Below are 15,548 nucleotides of genomic sequence, written 5' to 3' on the forward strand. Positions count from 1 at the left end.
TTCACACAAGTTAAGCCCACACCAGTCACAATTCTACGTTTAATAGTTTTCTTTCTTCCACAGAAACGTCAATATCTATGGCCATGGAGGCTTGGCTTGCACTTTTTTTTAGCGTAGCCTTTATGAAACCTTCCATCGTGTGAACCAGGCTTTTGTTAATATTTGAATTCAATCAAATTACATGCTCTCAAATGTCACAAAACAGTAATATATCGTGTTTATGAAATAGTTTCTTTGGTACAGAATTCCAGCCAAAGTGAATAGGTGCTGTGCGCATCATTTATTAATTTAAGTATCAACAGTACCTAATGCTTATCACACTATCGTTTAATTCATAATAATGCATGAAATATAACAGTTACATACTTCGGTTCCTTAAGATATTTAATATTTTATTTTAATTTTCAATCTTTTAGCAGATTTGGTTTTGGCAGTTTTTAATGCTTGAAGACCGTACTACTTTAATTCTCTTTATTTTGCTTAAGTGTGTTGGCTAAATAATGGAGTGAGGCATAAGTCTGTAATATAACTTATATTTTTTCAAGCCTTATACAGAAATATACAATCTTTGTAAAAAATTTTTACAGAAGGTTAGCAAGACCCGAAATCAACTGTTGGCATCATTTATGTACAATATGCAAGTTCCCATGGATTGTTTGGAAGGTTGAAATCACATTCTTCCCTCTGTCAGTGCTTTGTTTGCATTTCAGCACACATTAAACACACAGCAAGTTAAACTGAGACTGTGAAGTGTGTGTGTACGCAAGAAGGGTGTCATGTAATTAAACAATGTTATAGTGTTTTAGTTGATACGTGAAGCAGTAGAGGGCATTGCAGACGCAGCCCGGGTGGAGAGGCGCGACTGTTCCTATTTGCTGGAAGGGATATGCAGGCTTGACAAATACTTTTTTCCACTGCTTCACACAAGAGCTACACAATCGTACACAAAAAGAGAAAACGTTTATTTTCATAAGGATAAAACTTTTACTATGTGTGATGTAAAATAAAAAGATATTGTGTTCACTTCCAATTGTAGTACAGTGAAAGGTCTATAGTATTGCACGTTCTGTGATCTGGAACCTATTAAGCTACTCACGTTCAAATTTTACGGGTGGATCCCGGCTGTTGTCACGTTACAACGCTGCCGGTGTTCTTAGTTTGCTAAGGGTTCATCGTTACCGTCAGTTTTCATATTAGTAGAGTGGTTTCTTTTTTCTAATAGGTTAAAATTTCTGTAATGATGTTTTGAAGAAGATAATTCTAACCATGTACGCAAAGCGATACCTGTAATTTTTCTTTCTGCAGAGCAGCGTGTTACAGATTGTTTCAAATACTGCTGTACTGTGTATTAATTATTCACGAGTACGTGTGTCAAAACTGTATTGGCATGGCCGTGGTCCCCAACCTGCTGTTTGCTCTCTGTATCGGGTTCCCAGCCCTGGTTGTCGCTTGCAAGCACCACAAACACCAACCTAGCCTACACGCAAGCACGCTCCGTCTGCCCGTCCCAATTCCGTCCACTGTCCCGCCAGGCACAGACAAACATAACAGGTTTTGTTTTATATATATAATTTTCACTTTTTTTTTTTTACACAGGAACAGTTTTAACCAAACCAATAGAACTATTGTATGAACGAAGGACTCCTCTATCTACAACGTTTGTATACATGTATGTTTTGCGAGAAATATTGCAGTAATTTCAACACTATTTTTTCTCATAATTAACTCTTTATGAAAACCACCTCAACAACTAAAATCATTATTCAATTATCTTCACAATCTCATCGCAGCTTTCTCAGCTGTATGGTTTCAACGGTAGTTCAATCATTCTGTCTTTGCTATAATTCTCTCACTGCAGTGGGTACAGCTATTCTGGGACCAGAAAGCAAGGTTCTGTTGGATGCCAGTCCAAGGCCAGTTTCTTGTTCCTACCATAACACGGCGCCACCAAGCGTGCATCTTTGCAGCGCTGATAAAACTGAAATGATAAACACAATCGGTACTTGACAACTGGTGCTTCCGAACTTCATGATTGAAGGTCCTGCTTCTTGCGCCTGAATGTTTCAAACAAAACTTTTTACGTTTTACTCCAGCAAGCTTTACCTTTTCCAAGTCCAGTTCCTTAAACATTTTGCTTTTAAAGAATGTGTGAAATGATCTTCTGAACCATAGTTCACTGAAAAATTATACACAAATCATAGTTGGGTAGTTTTTGTATTGAGATGATCCAAAAATATGATTAAAATTTTTAAGCTTCTACTCATGCAAGAACAGTGACAAGCTACCAAAATCATTAACTACCATTCCAACATTCTTCAAGAAGAAAAACCAGCTCACGTTAGCTTTTAATCCTAATTAATCTTAACTAAAAAGGAGCATATTCACACATCCACAATGAAAATGTTATAAGATCATCCAGAGATCCAGACTGAATATAGAGGTAGAGCACAATAACAAGGACAAAATATTAATAAACTGAAACTAAAATTTAATTTAAATTGTTAAATGTCAAACACCACATCCATCAAGTCATATAGAATGGTCTCAAATATAACAGCCTCCGAAAGTGATTTACTTGTATTGATTGCTTGTTGCGTCACTTATGAAACCCTCCACCGCAACACGATCTTAATCATATCGTGGATTTAACACAATTCACAACAAACAATGCCATTGTGGCAAAACTCGTACGTTAAATAACGTAAAAATATTATTTGACTCTTGTAAAATTTAATTATCAAAATTTTATACCTTAAAAAAATTGTTTTATTATAGGTAGATACTGATATTAATTTTTTTTCCTAAAAGTATTTTAAAATTAATTTAAATGAGTTAGAACCATTTCTTCTTTTCCAAAAGAGCAAGGACTTTTCATTAGCATTTAGTAAGAGGATGTGTAATACATAAATATTTCATTTTCAAGAAAACAAGAATATCATTATTCGCACAACCCTACTTGTTTTACCATCTCCTCTCTCCTCTCTTAGTTGTGTTTTTAATTATTAAATGAAGGTACATATTCCTTGCATGTTGCACCAAAAAAAAAATATGTAGCATATTTCAGATCTAGAATTCTACCTGAGTCTGCAATGCTTCCAAGCTTTTTTACATTAAAATATTTTGCTTTTACTTAGTACATATGAATGTACCTACTTATGTACACATTTTAAACATGTCATTGAAATTTTACCAACAAAACTCTTGCAAAGAGTGTGCAGATAGTTTCTTCAGCAACTCCTGTTTCTGCGAAAATTTGATACTAATATTAAGTACTGTATTTACCCGCGTATCTGTTGCATATTTTATGCTGATTTTTAGTTTAAAAAAGTGTATCGTTACTTATGTGAGTATATAACTTTGGGTGAAAAAATTGTTATAATTGCTGTGTGTCTTGAATATGCGGGTACAAAACTCTCCTGTGTTGGTTTTTAATAAGTAATTTTCGAGTAAGTATAAATTGTTTAGTTAAGATATCTGAGCAGTGTGTGAGAAGCACTGTGCTACGTCTAGCCAGTCGCCCAGCTGCAGCTGGTGCCTGCGAGTGATGTGACTCGCTGGACTGTCATTCAGTTAGAGGAGGGGGAATATAAGAATAAACCAGCAAGTTGTATGTATGCGTTCTGTAAGTGTGTGAGGCCATATAGTGGTGTTGACGGTTCTCCCCCCCCCCCTTCCCCAACTTGTAAATGTCTGTGAACTGGCACAATCTCCACGTGTCTATTTCGACAGGTTTTTAAGATGCAACTGTGATCCAACATAATTTTTTTTTTGTTTTGCTTAAGATTCCTTGCTTTCAAATGCAACCTGAATGCAACATTCTACGACAAAACTGCAGCCATCGTAGGTGGTCAGTGCTTTAAATGCAGCACTTCAAAACCTGGCTTTACACGTTCTTCAGCTCCCGCACAAATCGGAAGGGGCGAGGCGGAGAAAAGTGAAAGTGAGCTGGCATTTACTCCCTTCTATATAGTAATTAAGTAGCAGCACAGAAAGCAGACAAAAATATTGAGGGTTAACACCAAGGCCGTATTTCTTACGCACCAATAAGCTGAGACATGGAACAAAGACTTTGCTTATACTCTACTGCAGACAGATATATGGTGCGATTCATACTTGAGGGCAACCCTCATTAAAATTATAGCTGCGAACCATATGCACGGATGACTTTTGCCGGTAAATACGATATTAATAATCCTGCAAACCTAACCTATGAAAAATTACAGTTAAGTGTGAGCATTTAAACTGGTAAAAGCTTGCACACTGAATTAGGTGATCCTTGCGTGCGCATCGACGGGCTGTGTTAGCACACATCTAGCGTGCTGTTTGAACCCTTCACCGTCCCGTGAGTCGGGACAACTAGAGAGCACGGCGCACGGCGACTGGTGGCAGGCAAGTGTCTCACCTCGCACAGTCTAACGCCTTCAACAAAACAGGTTCAGCTCGAACTACTAATGGTTCATTTTGTAACTCATTATGCAATTGTCAAATTTATACAAATTAGTCATTTTGGAAAATTGATTCCACCTCTTCCAGATAGAACCCAATTATAGTGTTACGTAAGAGGTTTTTCTCATCCAGATGACTACCTACCACTATATAGTATATTACATTTAAAAAAAAAACTAAACAAGACTTGTTCACAAGCATTGCACACTCAGGCACAGGAGTTCTTTTTGTCTGCAGCATCAGTGTTTTCATATCACTGCTACTGGATCTGTTGGTTGTTTCGCACGTGTACCACACTGTCAGTCTTGTCGCTATGTCGTCGCATGCGTGAGTCAGGATGCTAGATGTAAGAACTGTTGTCATGTACTTGTGTGCAGTGCTGTACTCGCCGGCCGTGACTGTACCTGTAAACTCTTGTACTGTGTCAGCTTCGTGTTAACAATTGTATCCACCGCACATTTGCGGTGATGAAATATGTCATATTTTTAAATGTAAATATTGTATAAATATTTAACACAAGATGTGAGTAAATATTCTCTGTTATACAAAACCAAAGCTTTTTTTTTTATGAATATTTCTGGAGGCAACGGTTATGTTTGACATCAGAAAGCAGCAAGTGCCATCCAAGGCAGATGTAGAGAGACTGCGCTACTCTAGAAACTTGTGCATTCGAAATTGATGGAACAAAACTTGTTCAAAATGAACTAATTTATTGACTAGTACAATTTTCAGTGTGCCCATAAGGGAAAACTTTGTATGGTGAATTGCGATAAAGCCAAAATAACACCGAAAAGCACGTCAACACCAAAATGCAACAAAAAAAAAAAAAACACACTGAATCAGCTTATTTAATCCAAAGTCAACTCAGAATACAAAAAGATAATATTTTAATATATTAAATTCAGTGAATGTAAAGTATTTAGCATGGAGCAAGTACCAAAATTCTTGCACTAAATAGAGTGAAATTTTTTTTATATTGTAACTATTATCAGTAATTAATCTTTACATTACGAAATTGGTATCTTTTGAGATTTTTTTTTTAAAAACTTATTTATTTGTATTGTTTTCAGTAGTTACAAATGCTTATTACAAATTATTATACTTGTAAAACTGAATCATGTATCAGTCAAAATGATACTGTTGTGGTAAATTAAGTATAATTGAACACGTAAATGTTATTTGTTCAAAATGGTACTATCTTTACGAATAAACAGAGTTCATAAAAATAGAAACAATGACACCAAAACCTCCTGTCTTAAAAACAAAATTGGCCTAAAAATAAAATGGTAAAATCTTGTCAAGAACGATTATATTTGCTTCAAAAAGATAAAATTGTAACGATAGAGCAGCACCCGGGTTATTGCTGTATTAGTTTTCGAACCCTGGGGTTAGTTGACGGGTCATTGCTAGTGATGGGCTGAGACTCGACAACTCGAGCCGAGTCGAATAAGTAGCTTCAGCTCGACTCAGCTCAAACATAGAGTTCATTTAACTTGGCAGAATTAATTTATACATATTTGACACATACAAGGAGCACAAAATCATGTACATACCACTATTTTGCAAGGAAAAAAAAATCTACTTCTCAGTATTTACATTTACCTGCAATTTATGCTGTTGACTTATATAATGGTTTATTTTACATAATTACACGGCCAAAAAGCTTAAGCTCTTTTAAAACCACTTTAAATGGATGCTACTTTAATGTCTCCAATGTACATTGTACTGCTACAGAGTCTATTGATGGTTTCCATGTTCAGCACAAAGTGATACGTCTTATATCTTGATTTCTTTGAAAATAAGTTTTTGAAAAGGCAGACAGTTTTGATCTTTATTTATTAATAATAACTAATATAAATCTATGAGGGTAAAATCATTAATAACTATATGTAGTTGTAAAATAAGATAATATAAATTGTACAGTGGATGTTTACAATTTTAGTTCAGTAATTTTTGTTTATGAATAGTTATTTGTAACACGTCCACTGAATGGCATTAAAAGAGTGATCTATGGACATGTTATCAAAATATTAAACACAGAACATTACTATTCATAAACTGTTGAAGATTGAAAAAAAATATATGTATCCAAGAAATTTTACATAAAGACAGAAGCAACATTTAAACGTAATATATTTAAAAAAATATACACACCACATCTAATGTTTGTCAGTTACTTCCACAAATATCACAGAGTCCAAAGAAGCAATCTTTGTTGGGTTGCCATGGCGACAGCTGGGCACTCCTGACTGCGTGCTCCCTGCTTCACAGGACATGCCATGCCTGTTGCGGTCTCGGATACATTTCACACTCGTCCGAGCAGCCAGCGACAATACCTGCTGCGCTCAAAACTACGCCAGCTCTTGCTATCGCACGCAAGACTAAACAACAAGCAACAAAAAAAAAATCATAAGAAAAACAATTGTAAAATACTATTTACACACTGTAAGTTTAAATATTTTAGTAAGTAAAATAATTACATAATTTTTTTTATCTATAATATAACCTATAATAAGATGGAGTTTCATTTCAAAATCTTAATTGTGAGACCCAGAGTTTGAGTATTTTGCTGTCAAATATTTCAGCATTTAGGATTATAATCAAAACTGAATATTAAAATTACCTAATAACTTGGGTGAATATTTTACTCTCAAGGAGTTTAGTGTCAGACCCAGAGTTTGAATATTTTGCTCTCAAATATGTCAGCATTAAGGATTATAATGAAACCTGAATATTGAAAGGAGTCCTCACCGGGAGAGCCGTCACTGGCCGAGGCCGGGCGAGGCGAGCAGCACGTCCCTGAAGTGCTTATCCCCGCGCGGCCGCACCTTCAGGCAGATGGCGGGGGCCCCCTGCTCCGACCACTCCACCTGCAGCCGCACGGTGCCGTGCGCGACCAGCAGGCCGCGCTCGTGGGCCGCGGCCAGCTGGTTCACCACGCGCCGCTCCACCTCGTACCGGATGGAGCGCGCCCCGTAGTGCACGTCGTAGCCGTCCGCCAGCACCAGCTCCACCATGCGCTCCCACTCCAGCTCGATGTGGTGCTTCTGCCGCGCCTGCACACGTCCGCGCACGTCTTCTACCACGTTCACGTTTTTTTTTGAAAAAAGGGGGTTGTCTGTGAAGTCGGTTTACCAACAATTTATATGTGAAAACGTCATAAGAAAACATTTATGAAAAATTGCACACTTTTTAATTCTCAAATATTATTTACAGTTTTCGCAAAATTTAAATTAAATAATTTGTTTGAATATTATAATCACGAACAATTAGTTACAGAGCCCGCCTTAAACCTGTTTGATATTATAGAAGATTTTCTCGCACGGTGGTCGGCCGTGTTCTTGCACGCTCTGCTCGGGTGGAACGTGACAGTGAGTCATGCTTCTTCGTGCGTGCAGCCGGCGTTCGTCGATTTTTTTAAGACGTTTATCACGTCAACATAGTGAGACCCCTTATGCACCGTGTGGTTGAATGTGTGCGTAAATAACTTAGCCTGTAACTACTACTCCGGGTTGGTTTTCAGTACATGTAACATTATCAGCAAGTCTACATTGCGTGTATTCAAAAGTTTCAGCGTTGTATGTCCTGCACCATGAACTACGCTTGTATGGTATTGTCCATTGCGTCTGTCGCCTGCCTGACGAGTGACAAAAGTAGTCTGCTATGCTGGCGTTCTTCCAAAGGGGGGGGAAATCAAAACTGCAATCAACCATCATCAATATTGTGCGCTTTCTGTGAGCACGTATGACTGTAGTATCCATCTCCATTAGTCTCACAGAGTTGTTAATATCCATTTACGGCAACGTACTGCCTGGGCCTAAACAAATATATAGTCTCCTCTTTTTTTATTTGTTGTTATTTTTGTTATTGTAGAAGTGCAGTAATAAAGTAGAACAGACAGCAGACAGGAGTACTATGCAGTGATGGTAAAGCCATACTGCTTACGTTCCAAAAAGCTGAGAAGCGTCACACAGACACTTTAATTGTACGTATTTGTCAAATATATATAGCGACTCATATTCAAGAGTGACCAACAACATGAAAATGTTATATTTTAATTCCAAAGACACAGAAGTGCCCCACAGCGAGTCAGGGAGAGGAAGACGGTGCCGAGGGGCAGGTGACGGGACGAGACCCACCTTGGCGGCCCAGAAGCGCAGCTCGCGCTCCACCAGCTGCTTCAGCTCCGACTGCGAGAACGGCAGGAAGTACACCACCTCGTTGATGCGGCCCAGGAACTCGTCGCGGTGGAAGTGTGCCTTCAGGATGGGCCGCACCACCTGGTCCTTGAACTGTCGCGATATGGTGATCCTCTCCGTCAGCTTGTCCACGTCTGCGAGCCCCCGCGCACGCCGACAGGCATCACGACACACTCTGAAGCGCACGTGAGGTCTCGACAACCACATCGGTGCCACACCATCCACATGGGAGCACTCCACCATGCCATCACAAGTAGAGCTGTGCCGATACGATTAGGCAGAAGCAGATTTTGCCGATATTTTGTTAAATCGGCATTACTGCCTATTCCACAACAGGCTTGTTGATTTTCACCCGATATTACCGAATAATGATAGTGTCTGTCATAACGTAAAAATTCACGAGTACCCGTTTCACTTTTGGTAGTACTGCATACTTTGAACAAGCATAATTTCTTAGCTAGGTGTGCCTGCTGTATAAATCACACTTAAAAACCCTGTGTTTTAATAACTTTCTCGAAATTAATACATTGTAAATAAATATATCACCATCACGGTAAAGTCAACAACGAACAAAAGCTTGATTTATTTAGATCACGGCTGCTACAACATTAAATGAAAAATACCAATAGCTTGAATTGGGAAGGGGGGGGGGGGAGGGGGGAGAGAGAGAAAAAAAAGTGTGTTTGTAATATCGTGACTGACAAATTTTTTAATAATTTACGTCAAGTTTTTAAAGTTGAATTTAAAAAAGATAACACACATAATAAGGCTTCGCATAACATAATCAAATTAACATTTTCCAGTGCAACGCAAACACATGAAATGCATTTCCGTATAAATGTTTGGTACCATGAATTTCTGCCACCACTTTCATTAATTTGGTATTGAAATTACCATTCTTGAATTGTAAATATACACAAATTCTCAAAATATTGCACATTTTAAATTCACTTTTAAACTTCCTATTTTGTGATTCAATATATTTCATAATTACCTATTATTAAAGTATCTTATTTTATATCATTAAGTACTAAATAGTAATTAAATTTTTCAGCCTCAATTTGTAAATTCATTTTTCATTAAGCAACTAATTGGTCAGCAACAAACAAATGAAAACAGTTCAAAAGACGAGTTACAAAAATTTAAGTTTTCATTAATTTATAAACTTACACTTATAAACTTTATAAACTAACATATAGAGTTGCGGATATCAGTTTTGGAAAAGTTATTGCAAAAAAATTTTTTCTGAACCGAAATTATGGCTTTCTGCTGCTAACCTATGTTACCGTGTTACTAGTGTTCCAGGTGAGAGACATTTCAGCACATGTGGAATCTTCCATGGAACTAAAGAAGTTGACTGAAAAATTAATAATGCTTTCTAAATAAAAATCCATGATAACTGTAATCAGTGCTAGTTTAGTTAAATGTTTTACATACATAGTGAGCCAATACATGTATGGGTATGTAAATTGTGTTGAATTGTATACTGTAAAATGTTTTATGACAGCAAACTTTAGGCAAACACACAACTGCTTTTTTTATTTACATTACTGTTGGTTTGAAAAAAGCAATTCCATTCATTATATCTTAGGTAATTTTTTTTTTTAATTTACTTTTGTTTACTCAAACTACTCAAATTAAAATACATGTGCATTTGCATTGCAATCTTTTCTAAAAATGAGACATTTAGGGTGATTTAGTATACTTATAAACTTTTTTTAACCAAACTGAGTCCCCCCCCCTCCCCCCCCCCCGGCCAATATAGGTTCGGAATCAACATTATCGGTGTATCGGCATATCAGCAAAATTCTGTGAACCAGTACAGCTCGAATTATAATTACTACTTGTGTACCAGTCAAATATTGTAATTATTTTTACTAGGTATTTCGCAATGATGATTATTGTTGGTCTGCAATAATAAGTACAGGTCACCTTGCTCACCTTGCTGGGAATCAAGGCGCTGAGCGGACAGCTCCTCCGCCTCCTTGCGCAGCTGCAGAGCGTGCGCTGCTATCTCGCTGCTGGCCAGGTTCGAGGTCATCACGAATATGGCGTCCTTGCACTCGATGGTCCTGCCCTTGCCGTCCGTGAGCCGGCCCTGGCGACAGCACGGCACCGCTACACCACCGGCTCCAGCCACCGCCACCACGCACAACTACCCACACGGCTACCTCACCTCGTCGAACAGCTGCAGCAGCACGGTCAGCACGTCCGGATGTGCCTTGTCCACCTCGTCGAACAGCACGACCGCGGCGGGGCACTTGCGCAGCTGCTTGGTCAGCTGGCCGCCGTCGTCGTGGCCCACGTAGCCCGGCGGCGCGCCTATCAGCTTGGCCACCTGCCGCACGCACTTATCCTCGCACGCGGCGCATGCCCCCATCCCGTGATGCCAGGACACACTTGTGGTTCCCTTCCGAGCAAGCTGCCACAGCTGGAGATATTCCAGAGCAAGACTTTCTCCCGATCTGTTTCGAACTTGGACATGACAAATAACTTATGTTCTAACTGTCTTATCCACCCTGAAGTTGACACACAAATTGGTTACATTCGGTACACAATTGTTTGAATCTCAACAACGTGCCCAACGTTAGCGAAAGCGACGTGCAGAAGCAGAAGGCTACCTCGTGCTTCTCCTGGTACTCGGACATGTCGAGGCGGATGAAGGCGCCGGGCCGGCCGCGGTGCATGTAGGCCGCCAGCTGCTTCGCCAGCTCCGTCTTGCCGATGCCCGACGAGCCCAGGAACAGGAACACCAGCGGGTGCTCCTCGTCCGCCCAGCCGTTCTCCTTGCGCCGGATCGCTAAGCAGATCAACACTCGATGACGTAACACAAGTTGTAAATGGCTTATGACATTAAAGAAACGTCACTGATCATTTCGTAACCATCACTCCTCACCCGGTTGTCACCCTTTTGGTAACAAATCCTAGACATATCCTACTGCAGCGTTACTGCAATAATTGTTTGTCTCTCGTGAGAGGGAGGGGCGCCAATGGTCAATGGCTAGAAGAGCTGTGCGCACATCTGGGCAGATCACATGTGGAAATGTCGTCTTGTGCTTCAACAAGAGTGCTCAGAACACAGTGTGTGTGTTCATGCAAATACAAAATTAGATGGATTTAAGTGAATCTCAAAGTGGAGCATAATGTCACAGCATAACCAACCATCACAAGAATGACATAATATCAGGTAAAATTATTCCCTAATTAAGGAGATTTGTAACAGAAGAGTTGGTGTTTTAACTGCAGAGAATGAACTCTGGTTACTCACCGGAGGCGACTGTGACGATGGCGCCCTCCTGGCCCACGATGTGCTGCTTCAGGCGTTCCTCCAGCGGGAACCTGCGCCGCTCCTCCGCCTCCCGCAGCCGCGCGGCCTCGTCGAACTGCAACACGGCACGCTCGCGCACGGCTCTCCCCGTCGGCCACACTGCTCGCCACGTGCCCGGTCGCCGGAGACCCCCACCTTGCGGGCGTGCTGCTCCAGCAAGTCCTTGAGCTCCTGGTCGCGGGCGTAGTCGGCGGGGCGGTGGCCCGAGCTGTTCTCCACCGTGGGGTCGGCCCCCCGCTCCAGCAGCAGTCGCACCACGCCCGCGCTGTCCGCCAGCACGGCGTAGTGCAGCGCCGTGAAGCCCTGGAAGTTGGCGCGCGTGCTCAGGCGCTCGCTGAACTCGTCCTCGCGCTTCGCCAGCACTGCCACAGGCACAGCACGCCGCTAGCTCCTCGCACCTTCTGCTTCGCCCGGGGCAGAACCACGGCCTTCCAGGCAGGTTCAAAACAGATATTTAAACTCTCGTTTGAATACAATACTATTTTTAATAATAATTTATTGAAAAAAATACATGGAACTATCGTAATCACTACAGTTTACAATTAAGTTACACAATCAGATTGAAAATATTAGTGATAAAAAACTTACAGGATCAGTAACTAGTATCCATGAAAAATAACAAATAATCAGGGCAAGTAGGTATACAGCTAGGGACAATTCAAGAGCAAGGCATTCTCTCTCTCTCCTTCAACTTAACAAATGCGGAAAAAATTTTAAGGCATTGATACAAAATTTGACATTTGCCAAGCACCCAAACGAATGGAAAAATATAAATCTGGGGACAATTTCAGAAAGTGAGATGGAATTAGGAATAATATCAAATTTTATATGAAACTCCCTCCAACACAATGTGAACGATGGACTCCACTACTACCAGCGCCGTTAGTTCGAAGGCCGCCGTGAGCTTCGCCAAGCCGACGAGAAAGGAAGTTACCAGGACCGTGCTCACGTCGGACATCAGCTCACCGTCCAGCGAGTGTGTACCCTTGTCGAGGGCCGTGCGGTAGACGTTGACGAACTCATCGCGCGAGTCGGGGCCGACGCCTGCGTCCAGCAGAACACGCACCACGTCCTCGTGGCCGTTGACGGCAGCGACGTGCAGCGCGGTCCAGCCCAGGCTGTGGCGGCGGTTCAGGTCGCATCCCTCAGCCGCCAGCCTGCAACCACCCGCCGCGCACACCGCTACCAGCTGTGGCGGGCCGACAGGCTACACGGGCATGCAGCGTAGATAGGGTGAATACCATGACTTTTCTACAGTTGGAATTGCTCTAGCAGTTAATTACGTGGCGACACTATCTGGGTCACGCCTGCCCAGATACAAGACTGCCCGCAATGCTGGTTACCCGTCGTGACAGTGCCGTTTAGCCACGCTATTCGGCAACGTTTGGCCTTCCCTCCCATCACGGCCGCCTACCCTGGAATGTTCACCACGAAGAAGCGGCTTGGCCTGCAAAGCTGCCAGGCAATAGTACAGAAAAGTTCAATTATCTTATGTATGGCCTGATTGCATAAGCCACAGTTCTAACATGGCCAGATATGGGCGAACTTGCATTAAGTAAGTACAGTACACAAGTCGTGTCGAACACAGGGATAAAAAAAAATCAATCACTTTACCAGCAATCAAAACCAGCCCAGCGCATGAGCAAAACAACACACTATAAAGTAAACTACACCAACCCATTCGGCAGCTCTTGTTTAAGTGTTTTGTCATTAAAATTACATTACAATGTTTCCACACGCCATTCAAGCACAGTCCACACTTTGGGGCACGGCCCACGAGTTGTCCAGCCGTGAAGGTACTCACCTCTTTATCTCCTGCACGTGGCCGAACTTGGCTGCACGGAACAGCCTCTTCTCTGCAACACAGCAGCACTTCAACAATCACATAAACTCTGCCCCTCTTAAAATAAGTATAATATGGCTTACTATTTGGGAGGTGTTCAAAGTTATTAATCTTATAAATACATTTAAGTACTACTGATTTTTGTGCACATACTTCAATTTGTTAAAGCCATTTAGCATAGGTACTGAAAATACTTATTATAAGATGTTGGCTAGGTTGTGTCGGCTCCAGAACTTTCACACAGGAAGCTGAGCAAGTCAGGTTCGTGGATAATAATAGTGGTGGGGACCTGGAGTAGAGATTTTCTCGGAGATTGCAATGAACAGTGAGAGAAAAAAGTGGGCACGAACTATGTAATGGGAAATTTCAAAGGAATCGTGGGACATTTCCATAACATTTATTTATTTATTATCATGTTTATTGGTGGCAAAGTACATAAAAAAATATTGTCATATAAAGAACTATGATCATGTCTATAAAAAAGGAATTTTTTCAATGCACAATAATCCTTTATTATTTCGCTATTTCTTTCAAGTGCAGATTCTTCCAATGTACTATAGAACTAAAACACTTATTTTGGAATTTTATTACTTTACGTAAAATCCGCCACGTAACTCATACATATGTTACATATTCAAAAAGAGTAATGTTTACCATGATCACTTATTTTTTCAAACCTTTATTTCCAACCTAAAGTGTATACGATTTATTGCAACAGCCTTCAAGGCGCTGAACAGTACCTAACTTACCGTTCATCTCATTTTGGCGATCGGAACAAATCGCCGCGACCAAGGCTAGCGACCCGCCGAGTGTTCCCAAACGGGCCCTCCTGGAGTCTGAGGTCCTCGGTCCCAAACACAACCCTGGCTGTGGCTCGAGGCAATGCCATGCAGAAAGATATTTGCACAAAGGCACCACTCCACGCTCACGAAATGAATTCCAACCAAAAAAGCGTAACGAATAAACAGTGCATGAAACGGAACAATTTTTATATTTAAGGTTATTGAAACATCTCAGCACGATCCACATACGTGAACCGAATTGATAATTGCGACAAAAATTCATCGTAAACTAATGCCCATAATACTATTGGACAACTCATAAATTGGCAAATGCTCCTAATAACAAAATAAATAATAAATTAACAAAATTCATTTCAAACATGTTTTCGATTATCAGTCAAATGAAACCAGAGATTACGAAACTATCTGTGAAACAATGGAGGTAAGAACTCCATGTGTGAAACAAACTTCTTACCTCCATGAAACAAACCATACACAAATTATATAAATTTCCATAACATTTTTTATGGCATACAGGCTACTGGATAGCCTACACTTCACAGTGAAAACAATAAAAAACTTAAGTTAACCGAAGTAAAAAAATTTAGCTATATGAGGTTATCGTTTCATAAATTCAATATTTGTTGGGTAAATTCGCTTAATTTAAACAACTCTATGACCAAAAATATATAAATTCTTACAATATAGAACACGATTCGTACAGATATATGTAAAAGATTTTATGTTTCAATATTAAAGTGATTAGTCTCAGAATTATAATGTGATGCTCTATAGCGGATATTTCAAATGGTAAATGGAAAGAACAAATGGAAAAGAAAGTGCCTTTTGGACTGTGCCACATTGAAAATAGTAAAACAATAAGACTTTGTTATATGGAAAGAATATAGTCCTCAGTGTTCGTATACGGCGTAGCTAAGCATAGGCGTGCG

The 15,548-nt window shown here is 40.4% G+C and overlaps 1 protein-coding gene across 2 annotated transcripts; it reads right to left on the bottom strand.

Moving 5' to 3' along the window:
• Positions 1 to 6,131: 6,131 nt before the first annotated feature.
• Positions 6,132 to 15,227, bottom strand: LOC134536188 (mitochondrial disaggregase-like). Of its 2 annotated transcripts, none has more exons than XM_063375832.1 (11): positions 14,566 to 15,227; positions 13,778 to 13,829; positions 12,940 to 13,130; positions 12,109 to 12,335; positions 11,914 to 12,028; positions 11,267 to 11,445; positions 10,822 to 10,983; positions 10,587 to 10,743; positions 8,586 to 8,779; positions 7,198 to 7,502; positions 6,132 to 6,827 (listed from the first exon to the last, which is right to left on the bottom strand). In XM_063375832.1, exons 1-10 carry the CDS (start codon positions 14,879 to 14,881, stop codon positions 7,209 to 7,211), a joined length of 1,887 nt encoding a protein of 628 aa, XP_063231902.1. In that variant the 5' UTR covers positions 14,882 to 15,227; the 3' UTR covers positions 6,132 to 6,827; positions 7,198 to 7,208. The 2 variants fall into 2 exon arrangements, with proteins under 2 accessions (XP_063231902.1, XP_063231901.1); XM_063375831.1 differs by having other exon boundaries at positions 10,822 to 11,076; positions 14,566 to 15,090.
• Positions 15,228 to 15,548: the final 321 nt, after the last annotated feature.

Source organism: Bacillus rossius, chromosome 10 (genome assembly GCF_032445375.1).
Source record: "Bacillus rossius redtenbacheri isolate Brsri chromosome 10, Brsri_v3, whole genome shotgun sequence".
Taxonomy (NCBI): Eukaryota; Metazoa; Arthropoda; class Insecta; order Phasmatodea; family Bacillidae; genus Bacillus; species Bacillus rossius.

What these genes read in the sequence shown, in the direction of transcription:
- LOC134536188 (XM_063375831.1), bottom strand. Translation starts at nt 14,881, where the DNA reads ATGAATTTTTGTCGCAATTATCAATTCGGTTCACGTATGTGGATCGTG. An exon ending in GGGTACACACTCGCTGGACG is followed by an intron (nt 12,336 to 12,939) that starts GTGAGCTGATGT and finishes TGCCTGTGGCAG; the next exon opens with TGCTGGCGAAGCGCGAGGAC. An exon ending in CATCGTCACAGTCGCCTCCG is followed by an intron (nt 11,446 to 11,913) that starts GTGAGTAACCAG and finishes TGATCTGCTTAG; the next exon opens with CGATCCGGCGCAAGGAGAAC.